This window comes from Phoxinus phoxinus (genome assembly GCF_949152265.1).
Source record: "Phoxinus phoxinus genome assembly, chromosome: 11".
Lineage (NCBI taxonomy): Eukaryota > Metazoa > Chordata > Actinopteri > Cypriniformes > Leuciscidae > Phoxinus > Phoxinus phoxinus.
In genome coordinates, this window is record NC_136886.1 from 2,130,754 (window position 1) to 2,154,584 (window position 23,831).

Sequence of the window (23,831 nt, forward strand, 5' to 3'; positions counted from 1 at the left end):
TTAAGTTTCACTTAAAAAAGTCTTATCTTTGGCATGGCACAGAAGTACACTTATTTCAATGTGACTAACATACTAAAGCACATCAAGTACTTGATTATAAAGAAAGTAAAGTACTTAAGTCTTACGTAGGTGGGTCAAAAAAAGCACAACAAAGTTCAGCTAAATGCAAACTATAATACACTTTCATTTAATTACAATTAACATGCAAATTAAGTGTTTGAAAAGTTTGCACTCATGTATATTCTTTTATAGTATATTATGTCCATAGTAAGTACTCTTTTTTTTTAAAGGATGCTAAAGTGTACTTCTTTTTCACATGGGGTCGAGCTTAAAAAAGGCCCACGAGAGATGCACAAACGCACAGTGCTCCATTATATGAGCTTCATTCTGAAATGTAGGAACTGACTGGAAATGAAACTGATATTCACTGATAATATTGAGAGAGTGGAGCAATGAGAACCGAATCAACTCATTCATTGAAAAGACACAAAAGAACAAAAAAAAAATTTAATTGGACTTCGCTACTTCATTACTTCATTATATATATTTGTCCGTTCACTCATTGCCTTCATCCATCACTGATTTTCATTAAAGGGGAGATAATGCCCTTTTCACAAGATGTATAATAAGTCTCTGATGTCCCCAGAGTGTGTATGTGAATTTTTAGCTCAAAATACCCCACAGATATTTGTATATAGCATGTTAAAGTTGTCACTTTTTGAGGGTGAGAAAAAATGCACCGTTTTTGTGTCTGTCCCTTTAAATGCAAATGAGCTACTGCTCCCGGCACAGGGGGGGCGGAGCTACAAGAGCTCGTGTCCTGAAAATATCAAACACTTTTAGCCTTTTATGTTCAAACCGGAGTCAGACAAAGATTCAAGAAGAAGAGACAACCTTTCTAAATGGTTAGTTGATGAATTTATGTAGATTATGTGTAGTTATCTTCTAGTCATTGATTAGCATATTCTGTCATGGTGATTATCTATAAATAGCGTTCCCGGGGGCGGGGTTTATGTAAATTCTAGGGTTGGTGATGTCACTACAGTTAGAAAAGTCAAATCATAATCAAACACCCCTTTAAACATATTGTATCGTTCATCTTTCAATCTGACTGCCGTTTAACATGGTGAATTTTTGCATAATGATGTATTAAACAGACATAAAATATGGCCTGGACTTCTGAAGCGGTGGATCGTAGAGAACTCACTGATTTGTACGTGCTGGCCAGTGTATCTTCTTTCAGTGGCTCCAACTTTGGACTCTAGATATGAAAAGCAAAACACAATTGGCTTGTAAGACATGCTATCTCAATATACATGCTCAAAGCATAAAGATTATTGTGTGAATGTATATTTTGATTTATTCACCTGACACTCCAGTTTGTCGATGAGCTGCTGCAGTCTGTTGATCTGAGAGCACCAGTTTTCATCTGTATCTACGGTAACGCCTGAGACGCAACACACACCAACACTCAGTACACAACTCCACTCATCAGCAGCAGGGTTATTAAAACTATTAAAAACATGTTTGCTCATAAGACATTTAAAAGACACTTTATATTCAGTAATATCAGTTTGACTGCACTGACACTATTGGGTGAGAACAAAACTTAAAATAAATTATGTTGGATAATAACACTATTGTCTTCTCTAGAGCTGCTTTATAGCTAAATCGAATTAATTTAATAATGAATAAACTTTGCAACATCAGCACTTATGGAACTGAATCGAATCAACACTGAATTGAGCTGAATAATGATACTATTGTCTTCTGTAGAGCTGATTTGTATTTTAATAACTGAGTTTGCTTCATAATTAATAAACTTTGCAACATTCACACTGTTTCTGAACTACATTGAAATAATATTGAACACAATTACAAAATGTATGACTCTCATTAACAAATAACAAAAAAACATAACTTTAAACTAGCTTTACTATTTAAACATTGGACTGGACGAAAGGCCTGATAGTGCTGGCTGCAGTTACATAGTTGCACCAGTAGGTGGCGGTGCTGAATGTTGAATTAATGATCTAATTCATTCAAAAGAATCGCTTAATAACACTGAAACATTCAGTAACGAATTGTCTTTATGAGTAAACAAGCCTTTATGAGTGAGTCATTGTATCATTCACTCAACCAATTCTTTCAACAACAATTTATTTGTTTTGTTTCTGAATGATTCAGTCATTGTTGAAATAATTGGTTGAGTGAATGATTCAATGACTCACTCATCAAGACTTGTTTAGTTTCTGAATGATTCAGTCATTGTTCAAATAATTGGTTGAATGAATGATTCAATGACTCACTCAATGGAAAAAACAGTATGGTTCAGGTGTGGTTTAGTTTGAAACTTTTGTCGTTAGTGGAGCAAAAACAGACTTGTTATGTCTAAATTATGTCTAAAATGTATAAGTTGCTTCCTAACCTTTGCACTGTTCACACTGTTAATGAACTAAATAATATTAAAAGCTGTGTGTGTGTGTGTGTGTGTGTGTGTGTGTGTTACCGGTAGTGAGAATGCCCGAGTACGGATCAGTAGGCGACAAACACATGTTCTTCTGCACTCGACGGCCACATCTTCTGTTGTTCTTCTGTATGATGAGATGCTCCGGGACTTTAACTTCAACCCTACAGAGAAAAAAGAGCCCAGATCCTCTGTTAATGTTCTGCATCATAGGAACATATAAATATATTTTGTGCTTACGTAAAAAAAATGATGATGTTGTATCAGTAATAATATCGTGCTTAAAGTCCCACTGTAGTCAATCATTTTATCCCTTAAAACTAATCTTTGATCACCAAAATGACATATTTAAACCTTGTTTTCCTTGAATTTTTTATCTTAAAAATAGCTTGAATGTATCTTGACACCCTTGCCTCGTTTATTATTCACCGTTCTATGAATATGCAAATGAGCCCCGCCTCCACTCACTCAGTCACTCACTCAGAGATCCACTGGTTGACGATCACACGTTGATCTGATTGGTTACAAGGTAGTTTGTGACGTCAGAAACACCAGCGATTTCAAACCGTGTTTTTGAGACTGTCTTTGGTTCACTGCAGTTTTAAGCAGAAAATACTCAGCAATGCCGTCGAATTTACTAGTGATGCAAGTTATCGATTAATTCATTAATCATTAGTCGACTGACCTTATCGATCGATTAACGATTAACTGATAAGCGGTTATTTTCCCGAGAATGTAAATTTCTCACGGTATCAATAGTGTCTTTAACATAAAAAGCTAAATATTGCTTATATACTGAATAAAAATGCATGTTATATTGCTCAATTGATGTTTTATTGTAACAGTTGGAAATTTGCACATGGTTAGTCTTAAACCACATTAAAAACACCACAGAGGCATATAAACAACATTAAAAGCTTGGTTTTCACCATAGGGACTTTAAAACTAGATGCATTCAGACGGTGTTGTTTTCAGTGAATATCCAGCAGAAGACAGTGAGCGGATGCAGATTTGATCAAGCAAAGCTGCAAGAACACAGCATCTGTACGTCTGCGTTCACTGCCAACAGTTGATGAGCATCAGCGAATAACATTGAATGTGAATAACCTCGTCAATGTTATAACCCTGCTGACGTCACACACATATGTTCTCATGAGTCAGAAGTCTCTCTTAAGGCTGTTGTTGACCCACTTCTGCAATTATCATCAGATGCACATTTCTGATGTAACACACCACAGACTCAAGAACGTGAGGGAAAAGCTAGAGATTTCTGTGTGTTTAGCTGGAGATCATCTGCATATGTATTGATTTTGAGTATGAAACTGAAGCTTTGAGAACTCTTGTGCAGCACTGAATAATTCATGAGATCAGCTGCGTATCGAGGACAGAACAGAGACGTTCCCAGCGCCACACAATCACAGAATGTAGTACTTATTATTTAAACATAACGAAAAACATTTCAAAACAATTTATATAACTTACGAATATTACATAACTTTAGACTATTGTTGGATCGGACTGGACGAAAGGTGACTGCATTACTGAATGTTGAATTAATAGTCTGATTCATTCAACCGATTCGCCCAGAAACATTTAGTAACAAATTGTCTTTATGAGTGAATAAGTCTTTATGAGTGAGTCATTGAATCATTCATTCAACCAATTCTTTCAACAACGAATTAATCATTCAGAAATTAAACAAGTCTTGATGAGTGAGTCATTGAGTCATTCATTTAACCAATTATTTCAACAATGACTGAATCATTCAGAAACAAAACGAGCCTTGATGAGTGAGTCATTGAATCATTCATTCAACCAATTATTTAAACAATGACTGAATCATTCAGAAACAAAACGAGTCTTTATGAGTGAGTCATTGAATCATTCATTCAACCAATTCTTTCAACAACTAATTAATCATTCAGAAATGAAACAAGTCTTTATGAGTGAGTCATCGAATCATTCATTCAGCCAATTATTTAAACAATGACTGAATCATTCAGAAACTAAACAAGTCTTGATGAGTGAGTCATTGAATCATTCATTCAACCAATTATTTCAACAACGAATTAATCATTCAGAAATGAAACGAGTCTTGATGGAGTGAGTCATTGAATCATTCACTCAACCAATTCTTTCAACAACGATTTAATCATTCAGAAATGAAAAAAGTCTTGATGAGTGATTCATTGAATCATTTATTCAACCAATTATTTCAACAATGACTGAATCATTCAGAAACGAAACAAGTCTTTTTGAGTGAGTCATTGAATCATTGAGCAAAAACAGACATAACTTGTAATATTATGTCTAAAATGTAAGTCACTTTATATTAACTTCTTGTTTATTGAACTGCAGTATACAATACCATACTCGCAATAAATAGCATTTTACAACATAAATGTGTTTGTAAAAATGAGTTAAAAGTGAATAAAGGATCTGAAGTCTGAACAAAAATCAGAAGAAACATCCGTCACCATTATTGGTTGCAATTGTGCAATCCTGAAGCTTTAACATCCAGAAATGAGTCTGACGTTCACCAGGACTGCGATAAACTAGTGTTTATGAGTATCCGCTGAACTGTACAGTGTTATGAAATGGTCCTAATGGGGCTTTTCTGTTCGACAAATGGGAATTACAGTCGGAGAGAAATAACAGCAGAAATGTTCTTTGACTTTACTGAGCGATTATAGCAAACAAAAACATAAGCAAACATTTTCCTGTTGTTTCCGTCGCATTACGAGCTCTTCTGGGGATACCGGCATGTTTCTGTGAGGAGGAAAATCCCCCACGGATAAACAAGACAAATGCGCTTCATCATGAAGAATACATTACAAGTGCACTCTGTTTATCTGTGTCTGCCTCTTCCTCTTGTCTCGTATATGAAGTGCTGAGACGAGCAGAGACTATCCTAATACAGCGAAGCGTCTTCAGTGATTCTGCGCTGCACCTGAGGCTCACAGATCCATCTTCATATCAACAACTGTTCATGGGTTTCTGGAGGTTTTAGAAGAACTCTGTTAAGGTTCCTATAATGCCACAGTTCTTATACAAGGTTCTTCTAAAACATCACGGGAATATAAAAAAAGGTTATTATAAGCAAATCAATTTGAATCAAAATTAGTCTACATTTAATTGGGGGTGGAAGTTGTACGTAAGAAAGTAGAATTATATTAAACTGACATTTATTAAAATTCATATAACCTTTAGATTTGATTACAGTAATGAGATTAGATTAAGGGATGGATAGTTATTCTCTATATCAGTGTCAGTTTCTTCCGGGAACGAACACGGCACAATATTCCTCATTTACATAATTAATGCGCAGAATAAAGGGGCGGGGCCTGGTTAAGTTAGTTAGTTAGTTAGTTGGTTAGTTAGTTAGTTAGTTAGTTAGTTAGTTAGTTAGTTAGTTAGTTAGTTAGTTAGTCAGTTAGTTAGTTAGTTAGTTAGTTAGTAGTGTGTTAAACTGGCGGTTATGGTAAGGGGCGGGACATTTCCCAAACACACTTGTTTTGTTACCCATAAATGATAACATTAACTTGGATCTTGTTTGGTTTTTCTTTATTCCACTTGTGCAGAACTCACAATACACATTACGTTTTTTTGCTGCAATCTAGTTGTAGTTGGAAGTATTTATGTGTGTATGTGCGGTCAAACTGTAAACACAAACAATTCACAATTAGTATCCAGTAATTTTCACTTCTCCAAATACATTTCTACAAACATAACATCAGCTTAGATGATAAACATGAAAGTATTACTTATAAATCAAAGATATCCCCTACAGCAAATATCACATGTGATATGTAGCATGAAACATCACATCACATGTGTGATACAACTGTCAATACAGATTACTATAAACAGTCGCTGTAACTAATAAATGCAACATATATTGCATGAATATTTCAACAAGCAATTTAAACTATAGAAATCAAACCAAACATAATAAATAAACTAATAGCATTAGGCGTTATAGCGATCTACTTTATCAATACACTTATAACAACAAAATGTTACTCACCACGCTGGCAATATATAGTTTAGATTAAGGTTTTATCTGTAATTGTAATAGAACATTAGAAAGTCTGCATATGAGCATCAACAGGGCTTTCTCACTCAGTTCGGTTCAGTTCAGGTTTTTTTTCTACCTGCGCCTCTTCCTAAGCGATCACATGAGCCCACAGAATCAACGTCCTTAAAGGGGCAGCACACTACAACACTCGAAGCACTCGACCAATCACAACACACTGCTCCAGCTGACCAATCAGAGCACTGTGTGCTTTTCAGGAGGAGGGGCTTCATAGAGACAGGAAGTAAACAGAGCGTTACTGACAGACTGGAAGAGAGGAGCCGCAACAAAAGCCCCTTTCACACAGAGATTCCGGAAAATACACGGATAATGTGTCCCGGGATCGTTTGATTTTGCTTCATTCACACAGCCAGTGATTTTCCGGGATCTGTGAGTGCGTTCACACGCATCCCGGTAAGATCCCGTAAAGAAACGTGACGTCAGGATGAGACGTGTAACGTACGCGTGGAAAACATGTACACTAGCGCATCGCGTCCCGTTCCACAGAGCTGGCGAGCGCTCTCAGCTTCAGCGTGGAGAGTGAGGAGCTCCTGGTCTCGGCTTCGGTCCAGTTTGCAGACATTTTTTCGTTCTTTCTTTGTTGACGACGAACACACACTTTTCTCTAAGAGCAACAGAGTCGCGCGATGGCACGTCACATCACTACGACACACCCCTGACGGCATTGATCCTGGCTTTTGTTCACACAGGACTGATCCCGGCAATGTTGCTGTCCCCAATTTTCACGTTCCGGTGTTGTGCCAAATTTCAACCCCCGCCAAATTATTACCCCCCTAGCATTGGTAGGTTTAGGAATAGTTTTGGGAAAGGGGTTAGGATTAGGCAATCAGGTACTGACTTCAACGAGGGGGCTAATCATTTGGCGGGGGGTCGAAATTCGGCACAACATCGGGACTGATCCCGGCAATGTTACCATGTCCCCAACCCGGGATTGATCCCGGCATCAACCCCGGGACGTGTTTGCGTTCACACAGAAGGCACTCTGGCAATTTCGCGGCAATTTCCCGGGATCAACGCGCTGTGTGAAAGGGGCTAATGGAGAATATGAGGAAAATAATCAACATTCAAGCAGGAAAAGCTGTTCAAGTAGAGCCTGAAAACAACAACAAAACTTTAAAAGCTTCTCTCGAAGAGGTTTTCCTCTCATCTGAACTGTAAAAGAAGTGATATCCACTGCAACTCCTTTAATTTTAGGAGTGCAAGACAGAAAAAAGTGTTTACAGTGTGTGTGTGTGTGTGTGTGTGTGTGTGTGTGTGTGTGTGTGTGTGTGTGTGTGTGTGCGCGTGTGTGTGTGTGTGCGTGTGTGTGTGTGTGTGCGTGTGTGTGTGTGTGTGCGCGTGTGTGTGTGCATGTGTGTGTGTGTGTGTGTGTGTGTGTGTGTGTGTGTGTGTGTGTGTGTGTGTAACTCACGGAGCAGTGCTACTTTGCGCCTCCACGGCCTCCATTGCACACTGGAGAGACATCTGGAGCGACAGCAGCTGGCTAGACGTCTCCCGCAACATGAAGCGGGTCACGAACTGCCCCAGAACCGACGAACCCTGGTACTCCTGCAGAAGAAGATGCTCACTGCATTACTTCACACGCACCACTCTCTGTACCTGCTGCATTAGTCGTCATTCATGACCTTCAGTGTTTAATATCCTGCAGTGGTTCCGTCATCACTGCAGAAAATATCATGATTAATCTGCTGATGAGTTTACTGAGCATCCAGGACACATCTTGACAAGTAACGACCGGTCTGGAAACAAAATGAAGCCCACTTTCTCCTGCAATATACAATTACTGCCCTCGACACAGTACAGATCAGTGCTGGCGGACAGAAATAGTCATTTCTGAGTGTTTGCACTCCTGAAAAATCCATACCTAAAAATGTCTGTCTTTGCATAAACAAAATATTAAAGCAATGTTATATATAGTGCAGTGCATCAAAACAGATGTGCTGTTATTGTTATTTTAGCATTATTCATATGCTATTGTAATATTGTAATATTTTGAATAAATGTATATTACATTTTTAGTCATTTTGTTATATGCTTTTGTCATTTTAATTTATGTTTTTTTTATATATATTACAGGTTTGTTTCAATTTTAGTTTTTATTTATTACCAGTTAGTCATTTTAGTGCTTTAATGTATTTCAAGTTGCAAATGCACTACTTTTAAATTTCTAAAATGATATATATAATATAATATATATAATATTTAGATTTTATTTTACTGTAGTGCAGCTTTATGTTAGTTAACAAAATATTTTTAATAGTTTTAGTTACCAATAATAACCCTGGATATGATGTGACCTCATTCGAATCCTACCCAGCTAACAAAAATACAAGAAGTTTTGCTAATGTTCCCATTAAGTTATTTTTGAATGTTTTTTTGAATATTCAAAGTGAAGTTCTGAGGTTTTCATTTTTAGTTAGGTAGTTTACCTCCTTCGTCTTGTCCATCGCCTTCAGGACGGCAACATTGAGTTTCTCTAACGCTGACAGAACATCCAGATATTCTCCAAGATGCTGAGAAAAGTAATCTGGAAAGAGAAAGAGGATGAATTATAAGTCAGAAACAAAATATGAGTCATATTCTTTCTCTGGTGGATTTTTTTGCCGTGTTTACTGAGATAATATTAACCTTTTGCGCACTTTTTTAGTTATAAAAATGTCAGTCAGTTTAAACTGAAAATAGTGAAGTAGAGAGAGAGAGAGAGAGAGAGAGAGAGAGAGAGAGAGAGAGAGAGAGAGAGAGAGAGAGAGAGAGATGGAGAAGTTCAAGATAATGATTTATGTCTGAAACAATCAAGCTTTACAATCCGTTACGCACGCACATACGCACACACACGCACACACGCACGCACACACACGCACGCACGCTCGCACGCACAGAATGCACGCACACACACACACACGCACGCGCACGCACGCACAAGCTCATAAACAGACGACTGTGGCTCTTCAGCGTTGCTGTCAATATCTATATATCTGAGTGTATGAGTCAGTGAATTATGTTGCTGTGCTGTTCTGGGGACGAGAAGGTTTTCAGATTATTATTTGTCGTCTAAACCATTTTACTCTCTGGACTCTCTGAGCACAAAAGACTCAATTCATAGATTTATATTTTGTGTACTAAATGTACAGTCAGCACACAGTTTTATAGCGGCCTTGGTGCTTTTTCCTATTCAGTTTCTCCATAGGGGATCTCAGAAAATTCTGTAATAAACCGTTTTAAGCCGTAAAACCCACTAAATCCGACAGCAAAAAAAAAAAAAACTATTTTTAATATATACAAATAATATCTCTGTGGAGAAAATGCAATGAAGTACTTTTTTTTTTGCCATGTCATAATCTTATGCATTGATATTACAGATCGCTTGGTTGCGTAATGTTTTGCATGAGAAACTAGCTTAACTAATTAACTTAAAATTAATTATTCTCAAAACATGCATGGATGCACACTTCAGAAAAATCCACCAGAAAATGTATAGCACCTTTGAAATAATATAGCACCAGCTTTACAAATCAGGATGAATTAATCTTGCACACTATTCAATACGGATAATATTCAAAACAAGGATTATGACCTTGCAAAGTAATAACAAAGCACTCGAGATGCATTCTTACAGGAGAATGTGAAATGTGTGAAGAAGCTGTTTCCTACGAGTACATTTCTTTTTCTTTAATTACTGCCACTTGAAGAAACACTTCTTCATCTTTGTCTATCAGTATGATAATTTAAAGGAATTGTCCACACCTACCTGATAGTTTGTCGGTATCGAGGTTACTGGGAAAGGAAGAGGAGAGAGAATAAAATGAGTCATAAGATTTAATTGAATTGGAGAAGAGTCAAGGATTTGAAAGCGGTGTCATTAGAGGAAGATGTGTGGGCCGTCCACAGCGTCGCCACTTTTACACTGTAAACAGTCCAATTATTATTACGCTTCATGCTCACAGCGCCGGGCTGGGGTGACACTTCTCAGCAGAGATAATGGGGGAAAACCAGTACAACAAAAGATCCTATACTTATATGACTTTTACACTCAGATCTGCACTCAAATCATTTAAACCAATTTAAAATATCATGTGCACACCGAGGGGGAAATAACACAAAAATAAATATAAAAATAAATAAAGCAAAGAACAACCACAATATTTATTTCACACTGTATTTTAAAACTAAATAAAAACATGCATAAAAGTTCTAATTCTAATGTGTATTGCAAACTGTTGATTTGTTGCTATCAAAAATTCTATATAATATAATATAATATAATATAATATAATATAATATAATATTAGGTTCCAGCATCTCAGCAACCCAGCAGAGGATAAAGCAGTTAAAATAAAATAAAATAAAATAAAATAAATAAAATAAATAAAATAAATAAAATAAATAAATAAAATAAATAAAATAAATAAAATAAATAAAATAAATAAAATAAATAAAATAAATAAAATAAAATAAAATAAAATAAAATAAAATAAAATAAAATAAAATAAAATAAAATAAAATTTAGTTCCAGCATCCCAGCGACCCTGTAGAGGATAAAGTGGTTTAAAATATAATATAATATAATATAATATAATATAATATAATATAATATAATATAATATAATATAATATAATATAATATAATATAATATAATATAAGGTTCCAGCATCTCCATAATATAATATAATATAATATAATATAATATAATATAATATAATATAATATAATATAATATAATAAGGTTCCAGCATCTCCATAATATAATATAATATAATATAATATAATATAATATAATATAATATAATATAATGTAATGTAATGTAATGTAATGTAATGTAATATAAAAGTTTTATATGTATTATATTATATAATTTTAGAATATATAAAGTTAGAATTTGAAAAATACATGCATTTATTTGGAAATGATCACATGAGAACACTGTGAAGTCTTGCATTCACATTATAAAATGAGACCCTAAAACCAAAGATGCAGATAATCTCCATGAGTTACTGGTATGGAGGAAACATGCCAAAGAATAAAGCCTTACACAATCACACCATCCCACTTCCAGCTCTCGGGTTGTGCATTTCAAGCTGAACTCCACATTCGAAAACAAATCTAAATACGCCAGTACGTGTTGTGTAGTCCCATTAAATCGGCATCGCAGCCAAAACACAATCATGAACCCTGTGTAGTCTCAGACAGGATAATTGGCAGAATCTGCTTCGAGTGCTCCCTGATAGCATTAATGGACTTTTAATATTTCGCTGAGACTGAGGGACTGAAAAAGCAAAAGGAGAAAAGGGACTAGTTGAATGAATTGGGTAATTGAATTGCATTGTGTCCAAACTGGTGTCTGTTAACACACTGCTATCCACAGACTGATGCCGGGTCCGGACTACATGATATCAGGCATAAGAATCCACCGTTTTATCTCGTATAGTGGACGACAACCAACGTGACGTCATGACAGAAAGTCTTGCATGTTTATTTATTTATTTTGGTCCATGTTTGGTGATGTTGACCAATAGGAGCACAGAAGCTCTTCCGTACACATCAGCTTTCCAAATAAATTTCCATGTAAATTTCCAAATAAATGCATGTATTTTTCAAATTCTAAATATTATATTATATTATATTATATTATATTATATTATATTATATTATATTATATTATATTATATTATATTATATTATATTATATTATATTATATTATATTATATTATATTATATTATATTATATTATAGGCCTATTATATTATAGGCCTATTATATTAGGCCTTTTATGTTATATTATATTATATTATATTTAGGGCTGTCAAAAGATTAATCGTGATTAATCACATCCAAAATAAAAGTTTGTGTTTACATAATATATGTGTGTGTACTGTGTAGAACTATTATTTATAAATACACACACATTCATGTATATATTTAAAGAATAATTGCATTTATATACTGTATATACATTTATATAATTTATATTATATATAAATATTTTATATATAAATATAACTAATTTTTCTTAAATATATACATGATTGTGTGTGTTTTTATAATCGCGATTAATCTTTTGACAGCCCTAATTATATTATATTATATTATATTATATTGGGTGGGCATCGCATAATATGGCACAGTGACTATCGTATAAAATATTCTGTAGTCAGAACCCACCATAAAACATTTGATCATATTTAATACATATACATATGCCACTTTACTAATGCAAACTGATGAATATGGAGGGATTTTATCCATTGGGAATGGTGAAAAGTGTCTCTATATGACAGAAGGGATTGGTTAATGAGAAGTCAGCTGAATCATTCATAACAAGACTTGCAATAATAATGTAAAAAGTGTCGATTTTGATTTCATGTTGACTTTAGATATAGGAAAAAATATCTTTAAAAGTTTCTGAAAGTTTGCATATGTGGCCGTACAGTACGACCGATTCACACAGATTCCAGCAGGAACATTTATCCATGGCATAAAGAAAAAAATAAGGTCATTTTCACATCGAGTATTTCCCAGGGGTCTGCAAATCAACAGACTGGTTTAGCGGCGTAATGAGGACGGGAGCTGTTTAAAGTGAACTGAGACGCGTGAAGCAGACCTACTTTACACTCGAACTTAGACTCATTTACTACGGGCTTCTGACTACGGTAATTACCCAGTGACCATTCTGACTGATTGCAGAAATATGCTCCATTTTCAGAGGAAAATCTTGCATGTGTGTGTGTGTGTGTGCTCTTGTTTTTGTGATTTATGAGGACATATCTGTATAATGACATGTGTATTACACTGGTATTACAACTTAAACGTGGTTTATGAGGACATTTCATGAGCCTTCATAATTCAAATAGCTTAGAAAACATAAAAAACAATGTTTTATTAAAAATGTAAAAATGCAGAATGTTTCCTATGATGGGCAGGTTTAGGGATAGGGGCCGTGTGTGTGTGTGTGTGTGTGTGTGTGTGTGTGTGTGTGTGTGTGTGTGTGTGCGTGTGTGTGTGTGTGTGTGTGTGTGTGTGTGTGTGGCAGCTCTGCAATGCAGTTCTCTGTGAAGTCAAATTTTGCAGCTTTGTTCTGTCGATTCCTTGGCTTCCTGGAACACAATTCTCCATGCTTTGATTCACACACGACACGCCACCTCAGGAAACACTTTGATCCTCCTGCGCGTGAACGTTCGAATGCTTGTTCGTTTTCCTTCCAGATGCTTTAAAAAGCTGTGGCGTGCGGCGCAATAATCACGCCTCTCTGAAAGGCAACTAATTAGGGAACGAGAATGTAAGGTTGCTAAGGATACACAGGTCACATAAACTCAAAGATAACACTACGCATGAACTGCGCCCACTGATGCGCGCGCTGTTTTGATTCACTAATGGAATCATGCAAATCAGATAACGATGCAAAAAGGCACTAATAATTAGTGCAGGTCGGTTGTGGAGGACGCAACAATCATGTGACTGTACAGCATCACAAGAACACCAGAATCCCAGCAAGCAATATCCGTCATTTCACCGTCTCAGTTAACTATAGACCCGATATAGTCGGGCTATGAGTGACACACTTCTAGCCAAAATAACCTCGAATTTGATCATTTTTGCTAAAATAACTTGTGAGATGAATGATATTCCATCATGTAAGCAAAGTCAACAGTGATTACAAAGTTTCATTTCTTTGACATGTTCATATTTTAGATGACTAGTCTATTCTTGGGCGATGGTTAGATGTCTATTCAATTTTCACTGACTGCCCAAACTTTGCCTTGTTTTGGCCTAGACGTCTGGGCTGTGTTTGGACGCTATTAGACGTCTTTTAAACGCAAAATTGCTTCCTCGGATATAGATCTTAAAGATCTCAAATTCAATGGCATTACTGTGGATGGATTATTCTCCTAAAAATCTTCATTTGTGTAACTCTAATTAATGTATGCGACTGTATGTACTGTGTTGTGTGTGATCGAGGTTGTGTACTGTCATGTTGTCCAAGACACATTTCCCAGGAATGGGACAATAATGTTTAAAGTAAAGTAGGGTGAGTACATGGGCGTCGGAAGCCAAAAAAAAGTGGGTGGGTCCTCCCCCAGAAAAATGTTACTGGAGTAAATGCCATTTTATGTATTTTGGTGCCTTTTAATTAAACAAGTAAACTAAGTTCGCTTCACGTCGTGCACAGCTTATATGCACTGCTATCCGTGGATTAACACGCTGATACCATCAGCAGTTATTGATGTTTGCAACGCAATATTTGACTGGAAGGGTACAACGGGCGGTTATTTTCGTCAGTTGCGGCTCGTTGAGAAATATATTGTAGCGATTTCAGCGGAAATGGAGTTTAATTCATTAGGGCATTCCTCAAGTTGAATGGATTTGACTGACTGCGCTCTGAAAAGAGAACAGACAGCGCTGAATGTAAAAGTGAGTGGGTCCAATATCATTGGTCTTAAAAAGTGGGCGGGTCTTGTCCCACCCATATACAATGGTTCCGACGCCCATGGGTGAGTACATGATGAGAGAATAACATTTTTGGGTGAACTATCTCTTTAAAAAGCAGAACTTGAGCGACACCATCTGAATATATATGTATTCTCCACTGTATATTGCAAACTGTTGAATTATTGCAATACAAAATTATCCCAGCTGGCATTCGACTGACCTTAAACGTTTAAATGTGGTTGAAATAATGTCAGTTTATAAAAAAAACATTAATTCAACGTCAAAACAACGTTGAACACAAAATGGTTGACATGGTGTTGTTAACTCACTATGAATTCAACATAGAAATATAAATAAAATTTGAGTTGTACGTCAAATCAACATTATTTTTACAACCATGAACAAAAATAGCGTTGTTCCAACATCCAAACAATGCTGATCAATTAAATGTTGATTAGATTTTCAAAATCTAAACAAAATCCAACGGTGATCCAACACTGACACCTGACGTTGATTCAACGCTGAGTCTACGTTAAAATGCCAGCTGGTAGAATCTAACATAATTATATAATAGACAATATAATATTTAATATAATATTAAGTCATATTCTCACTTCAAAATCACCCAAATCGATCTTAAACAGCAGAAAGTGTTCTTGAACACAGAGATATGATCATAGCGCTCTTCTCTATCATTTAATCATCATTTCATGATTTACTGCTGACATGATTAATTAAAAACGCAGACGAAGGCTTTTTTAAAATAATATTCAGCCAGCCTTCTAATTAATTATTAATTGCACTTGAAAAATAGCACTGAGTTTTGTAAATATGTTGCAATACAGGTGAAACTCGAAAAATTTAAATATTGTGCAAAAGTTTTCATAAGCTGTAAGCCATAATCATCAAAATTATAACAAATAAAGGCTTGAAATATCTCACTTTGCATGTAATGAGTTTCACCTTGAATTACTGAAATAAATGAACTTTTGCACCATATTCTATTTTTTCCTGTAATAAGCCTGAATCCTTTAAATAAAACTTTTAAATGAGACTTGCACTGTTATACTGTGCGCAGTGTGGCAACTTTGAAGTGAGTTGTCTTTGTGTGTTTGTGATGTTGAAGTATATACTTTGTTTGCCGTCCATCGATGGAGTAGAAGAGCTCCCGCAGCTCGTCGGTTGTGAGAATCCCGTCTGCAAAATAGGCTTTGAACTCCTCGAAGGACAGCTTGCCGTCGTCTGCAAGAAGACACACGAGACAGCATCAGCAAACACAGCTGTTGCCAAGATTTGTGTTTGCGAAATAGGTTTAGCGCATTCAAAATGTACATGATAGGAATGCTAATTATCAAGAAAAAATGGCAAGTGTCCTCAAGAATAAATCCATTTAGACAGAAAGAGACCGGCTGATGGACATGCAAAGCGACCAATCACCACACTTTCTACTTTTATGTGGTATTTAGGGGCAGATTTAACAAAAAAACAACAACTTTGTGTACATTACAGTGTTAGTTCAGCTAAAAATGAAAATTATGTCATTAATTACCCTCATGTCCTTCCAAACTCGTAAGATTTTTGTTTATCTTCAGAACACAAATGAAGATATTTTTAATGAAATCTTAGAGATTTATGTCTCTCCATTGAAAGTCTATACATCCATAACTCTGACGATACAAAATGTTCATAAAATAAATCCAGATTTCATTAAAAATATCTTCATTTGTGTTCCAAAGATGAACGAAAGTCTTATGGATTTGACAAGACATGCGGGTGAGTGATATAATTCAATTTGGGGTGAACTATTCCTTTAAATATCAAACAGGTGGAAACATGCGTCCATCCAAAAGTAATGAGTATATTAAAGGGGAGGTATAATGTCCTTTTCACAAGATGTAAAATAAGTCTCTGATGTCCCCGGAATGTGTGTGTGTGTGTGTGTGTGTGTGTGTGTGTGTGTGTGTGTGTGTGTGTGTGTGTGTGTGTGTGTGTGTGTGTGTGTGTGTGTGTGTGTGTGTGTGTGTGTGTGTGTGTGTGTGTGTGTGTGTGTGTGTGTGTGTGTGTGTGTGTGTGTGTGTGAAGTTTTAGCTCAAAATACCCCACAGATATTTTTATATAGCATGTTAAAGTTGTCACTTTTTGAGGGTGAGAAAAAACACACCGTTGTTGTGTGTCTGTCCCTTTAAATGCAAATGAGCTGCTGCTCCCGGCACAAGGGGGCGGAGCTTCAAGAGCTTGTGTCCTTTTACCTCACACACACATGTACTGAACATTTCAAAAACTTTTAGCCTTTTATGTTCAAACCAGAGTCAGACAATGATGGAGAGACTCAAGAAGAAGTGACAACATGTAGAAGAACAGGACATTTCTGAATGGTTAGTTGATGAATTTATGAAGCTTATGTGTAGTTATCTTCTAGTCATTGATTAGCATATTCTGTCTTGATAATCTATAATTCATGTTCAGGGGGCGGGGTTTATGTAAATTCTAGGGTTGGTGATGTCACTAACCCGGGAGGAATGTCGTGTAGTTTCTACCAGCCGTTTGTTGTAGTCCTTAAAAAACTATTTCTTTAAAAGCAAATATCTCCCTTTGCTCTGAACTTTGAGCGTTGTAACTTTGCAGATGTTGTTTATGATCAAACAGCAACATTACACACTAACTACAGTTAGAAAAGTCAAATCAGAATCAAACACCCCTTTAAACAATTGCTTGTGCTAATCTAGTTTATTTATATATTTACATATGTATTATTGCATTCTTTTGATGCCCTAAACCATGCAGACTTTGGAAATTAGTTACCCTTCACCATATTGTTCATAGTCAATTTTAAAGGATTAGTTCACTTTTAAAATGAAAATTCTGTCATCATATACTCACCCTTAAGTTGTTTCAAACCTGTATGCATTTCTTTCCTCTGCTGAACACAAAGGAAGATATTTAGAAGAATGTCAGTAACCAGACAGTTTTTGGTTCCCAATGACTGCCATAGTAGGAAAAAAATATACTATGGCAGTCATTGGGAACCAAAAACTGTCTGGTTACTGACATTCTTCTAAATATCTTCCTTTGTGTTCAGCAGAGGAAAGAAATGCATACAGGTTTGAAATAACTTAAGGGTGAGTATATGATGACAGAATTTTCATTTTAAAAGTGAACTAATCCTTTAAGTCCTGATACAAAACTGTGCACTTCGACTCCCAGAAATCGAGACATACTTGCAATGTTCACAAGATCTTTCCAGTTTTGTGTGCAATACACAAGCAGTTGTTGAATGGACCAGAAAGAATATCTCTGTTCTCCTCGGCCCACGGTGACTGTCTTTCTCAGGTCAGATAAACACCTGGCAATGCTATTTACTGACGGCAGATGTCGTAGATCAACTGATCCGTGAACAGCGCATCTGCTCTTATTATCAGCTAAAGTGCAGAACGTGTCGTCCATCAAGAGCCCAAAGAGAGGAACGGGGAATGTACACGCCAATATGTGACAGCACTCACTCATTCATGTCTGACAGATCGTCTACATCACTTCCTCTCTGAACACGTCGCTGACATTCATCAGCCTCCCGAAAGACATCAGATCCTGTAAGCCCTGCACTCGTGCACTTGTGGCTGGATGACACTCGAGATCCACGTCAATGGTGACGCTTGACTTTCAGATTGTGGAAAACTCTATCATATCTATAAAATCACATAAAGCCAATATTAACTGGAAAATTATGTGCAAAAAGGATTTAGGAGAAATACTTGCTCTGTTGCCGTTGCTAAACCTCTGTGATATGCTTAACCCTGACATACATGCACTCTAAAAAATGCTGGGTCATTTCCACCCAATTTTGGGTAAAATATGGTCAAACCCAGCCGTTGGGTTAAAAATGTAATGTAAAAATTTGAAACAACCCAGCATTTTTTAGAGTGTGTGAATTAAAATAAATATATAATTTTCTTTAAATGGAACATGTTTGCATATGTTTTTTGTTGTTGTTGAGTATCATATTTGGAAAAAAAATTGTGGAAAACTCTATCATTTCTATAAAATCACATAAAGCCAATATTAAAAATGATGTGCAAAAAGGATTTAGGAGAAATACTTGCTCTGTTGCCGTTGCTAAACCTCTGTGATATGCTTAACCCTGACATACATGTGAAATAAAATAAGTATATAATTTTCTTTAAATGGAACATGCTTGCATATGTTTTTTGTTGTTGTTGAGTATCATATTTGATACTTCAGGCTTTTTATGGCTCATATCGTAAGATGAAGTTTATTAAGAAAACTACTAAATGACTTGTTTAGGAAGTTATTTTTAAATTATTACGCTGCTGGACCTGAGTACATATTTCGTTCTCATGTGTCAACATATAGGCTACAGAATGATAACTTGAACCTTGAAATTTGGCCAAAAAGCAAGATGATATTCTGATGCTTGTAAAGGAGATCTTTATAACAGTATAGCACATAAAATGCATATAAATATCAATATCTGCCAGTATTAACTGGAATATTATGTGCAAAAAGGATTTAGGAGAAATATTTGCTTTGTTGCTGTTGCTAAACCTCTGTGATATGCTTAACCCTGACATACATGTGAAATAAAACAATATATAATTTTCTTTAAATGGAACAGGTTTGCATGTTTTTTTTTTTTTTTTTTAGTATCATATTTGATTCGTCAGGCTTTTATGGCTCACATCGTAGACTAAAATGAAGTTTAAGTAAATTTTTTGAAGTTTAATACATTTAAGTAAACTACTAAATGACTTGTTTAGGAAGTTATTTTAAAATTTAGTGTATTAAGTCTTTTTTTTATTACGCTGCTGGACCTGAGTACATATTTCGTTCTCATGTGTCAACATATACAGAATGACAATAAAATACCTTGAACTTGAACCTTGAAATTTGGCCAAAAAGCAAGACGATATTCTGATGCTTGTAAATGAGATCTTTATAACAGTATAGCAGATAAAATGCATATAAATATTTATATCTGCCAATATCTCATATTTAAATGCTTAGTTTATGATCAAAGCACTGTAGTTTTAAAACATATAATGCAATGCAATGATGATTGAGAGATAAACCTTCATCAAAAGCCTGATGATCATATTTGATGATACTTCAAATATTACTAACAAAACAAAGTTATCCTTACATTTACTTTATAAAAATCAGGTTTCAGATAAAAAAGACACGAGCTAAAGGAGGACGTTTGTACAATTACACTAAAACTATTTTACTTGCAAAGTTTTGATCATGTTGATCATTTAGAGGCTCATGCTTTTTAGGGTTAAAGAAGATTAGACCGAGATTCAGAGGAAATGATTATTATTAAATAGTGAAATATAAATAGCCTGTATGTGAGCCTCTGATAACTTTTATATTGGAACATAAATCAAAGACAGATGGCAAAGAGAAGCGGTGTGTCTCAGGGCCAGAGATCAGACCGTCAGTTTCTTTGAGAAAGAAGTCAAATACTCATCATTTATAATAAAGCAACACATCATTCTGATCTAGACATCAACTGGTGAGTCAAAAAGAACAATAATGCTGTCAAAATGATGACCAGACTTACAATTCACTAAAATTCACACAGGTTTATACTAGAAAAAAAAATCCACACATGAGCAGCGAGACTTCTTCAAATAAGCATCTGATCCATAAATGTGCAATTTCCCTGCAATGCATGAACGAGCTTTGAATGTTTTTAAGTTAAAAACAAAATTTCCGAGGCCAAATGGACACTTAATTACACAGGAGGCTTAAAGCGACAGTGAACACACGCAGAGCATTAGAAAACTCTCCAGCGTCTCCAGTTAATTCAAGAGCAAATGTAATGGCCATCTGTGTTCAGTCTCCTCACAACAGACGGCATCACTGACCAGAACCAGAGCCTTCCTCATCCTCTGTCTTTGGGTAATTCAAATACACACTAGCCAGCCAAAGACGCACTTAAGAAGAAAAACAAGATTATTCACATCTTGACCAGAAATTTAATTAGGTTGGAAGAAACCTCAGCAAGAATGATTCCAGTTACAGTGTCAGCGGGTTTGTTTTCTCTCAGAGAACTTCTGCAATCTCCAAGACATATTTGGACTAGCATTTGGATACTAGAAATGTATAAATTGGGTTATACAACTATAAGACACAACCGTAAATGTGATATATCTGTTTTTTTATAACAGCAAAAACCACATCTGATCTTAATCCCAATCTGTGTCACTTGCATTCATTCAAGTTAAATATGTATCTGTATTCACTGAAATATTACACAAAAGTGAATAAGTGATATGCTACTGTTAAAATGTTCAGGATCTGTAAGAAAACAACCGAAATAATTTAATACTTTTATTTACCAAGGATGAATTGGTGCAAAAAAGTGATGCGAAATGAGAGTAAAATATTTAAAAAGTTACAAAATAAATGCTGTTCTTTTGAAATTTACACTGAAAAAATATGGTGCAAAAGTTCCTTTATTTCAGTAATTCAACTTAAAAGGTGAAACTAATATATTATATAGACTCATTACATGCAAAGTGAGATATTTCAAACCTTTATTTGTTATAATTTTGATGATTATTTTTTACAGCTTATGAAAAACACAAAATAAAAATTGTGAATATTGTGAAAAGGTTTTCACATGATTCATATTTTCATAGTCATCAAAATTGGTAAGCAGAAGAGACTTCTTTCCAAACATTAAAAATCTCCAAATATTTGCACAGTAGTAAGTATTCAAAAATATATTTAATTATACAAATAAAAATATAGTATTTTTTCAAAAACTAATTAATCATTTGTATATACAATCTCAAATGTTGTGACACATGATTTGGATAGTAAAAGTATGTTAAAATCTTAATACTAATGAATACATAAAGTAAAAATCATTTAATTTATTAACAAAATATGCATTATACACAAAAATGCAATATAATGTTATTAAAAACATTGGTCAATGATCTTATGATGAACATGCCAGGGTCAAGTGTGCTTGTTTAGACTGCTATTTAAAATATCCAATTCAATCAGAGCCTGAACGTATAGTTTGCATTGGTTTCAATCATCTATGGATCGTGAATATATATATATATATATATTATTTTTTTTGGCCAAACATCGCCTTGCGTTTCTAGGTCAAAGTTGACCTCTGAGTGATCTCTGAAGTCCAGTACGAGCTCCATCTGCAGTCAGCGAGATCTCAGCTCTCGTGGTTAATGGAGGCACTGGAGAAAACAGTCCGGCTCTCAGGAGACTTTTCTCTACTCTGCTGCTCGGCCTTATTTAGTCTCAAACTAATGTGCCATTCTGTGCTGTTGTCTGGGGATCCACGTTCTCTAATGCATCTTCCTAAGCGTTTCCATGCTGTGCTTCAAACACGTTTCCTCTAGCAAGGGTGGAGCACAACCTCGTCTGTACAGTTACTTCAGGAATTTGTTTTGTTAAAGCCTGATTTGTTTCCCTCTCATACACACATTTGCGCTTCAGTTTAGGCATTTAAAAACATGTAATGACACTAACTGTACAGTTTTTTTCCATGCACCTTTAGGGCTGTTTCACTAAAAGGATAAAGATGCACAAAATTAGAGCTGGTTGCATGGGAAAATTGTGGCGATGCAAAAGAGATGCAATAGTTTAGCGAATTCGCCCTCACTACACACTAAAAAAATCAAGCACATCAAACCAGTTCTGCATCTGCAAGCCTCTAAATCTTTTCATGACTCATCGCTTAATTTAAATTACACTTGAGTTTTACTTCTTTTTTTTATTCTGATTGTGCAACAAAATGACCAGGTTTTTTTTTTTTGCACTGCACCAGAATTAAATATATTCACACTGCATGCAAATTAGCTCTGCATGGCCTGGAGGTGTTTAGTGGATAAAGCTTAAAAAGAGTCAAACTCTCCATGAGTGATCCTGTCAAATGTCAGCAGGTGTTCACCAGGAGAGACCCAGCAGTCCATCCATAACCCTGCCCTGCAGCTTCAGCGCTTCAACAGCACACAGACGTCTCCTTTCTCGTCCGTCCCTCGCTGGAAGGATCCAAAATAATGGCCAAGGGTTTCTTTGAGGCTAAAACGTACATCACATCTCACCGCTGTCACAATGGGAGAAACGGATGAATGCCAGTGTGAAGGAGAATGTCTGAGACATTCATTTTCTGTTTTTTTTTCCAAAAAAAAAAAAAGATGATTCATATCTCTGCATGAAGACGAGCTCAAAAGAGCATGTTCAAATATGCAGGTGGTCAAACTTATTTAAATGCCTTCATTGCAAATGTAAAGAAAAAGTCCAAGAAGAAGATATTGAAATAGTTTTTGAGCATTTTGGATGCAGAATTATTCTTTACACAATTGCCCCGCAGTAACGAGACACTGCAAACAACCATAATTCTCTGTATTAATATTTTATGCTTAAGGCAGCTTTATTTCCACATAAGGCAAGAAAAGACAGTATCATCTGAATATTTAAAAGCACATTTTAATAGAGGCAGTATCTTTACTTTTTTCTTCTTCTTCTGAAGACGTGGTTCAAAAGGAAATTCTTTTAAATAAAAACAAAGTTTGTCTCTGGCAAGATGATGCTTTATTCCCGCACAAAACCTCCAGTTATCTGCTTCTTTAAGCTATTTCTCATCCGGTGGCTCTCGCGGGAGAATTGCAGTTTTCACATGTCATTTTTCATCTCAGGATGAAACTTTAGTACTCAGAACAGATCTAAAGAAAGTGCAATTTTCACAGTTAACTCAACTCGGGTAAGATAAGAGAGGCAGTACCTCGGATGGGAAAAAAATCAATAGTGCAAAAATACAATAAAAGCTAATTTTACATACAGCACACA

At 35.5% G+C, this 23,831-nt stretch overlaps 1 protein-coding gene across 2 annotated transcripts in view; it reads right to left on the reverse strand.

Annotated features, from left to right (window-relative positions):
• Positions 1 to 23,831, reverse strand: part of necab3 (N-terminal EF-hand calcium binding protein 3) — a 50,146-nt gene that overhangs the window by 9,685 nt on the left and 16,630 nt on the right. For both annotated transcript variants that reach the window (XM_079628475.1, XM_079628476.1), the window contains 7 exons: positions 16,124 to 16,232; positions 10,312 to 10,337; positions 8,993 to 9,090; positions 7,975 to 8,111; positions 2,510 to 2,631; positions 1,368 to 1,447; positions 1,208 to 1,261 (listed from right to left, as the gene is read on the reverse strand). In XM_079628475.1, coding sequence (XP_079484601.1) covers positions 1,208 to 1,261; positions 1,368 to 1,447; positions 2,510 to 2,631; positions 7,975 to 8,111; positions 8,993 to 9,090; positions 10,312 to 10,337; positions 16,124 to 16,232 — 626 coding nt within the window. The remainder of the gene's footprint in view (positions 1 to 1,207; positions 1,262 to 1,367; positions 1,448 to 2,509; positions 2,632 to 7,974; positions 8,112 to 8,992; positions 9,091 to 10,311; positions 10,338 to 16,123; positions 16,233 to 23,831) is intronic.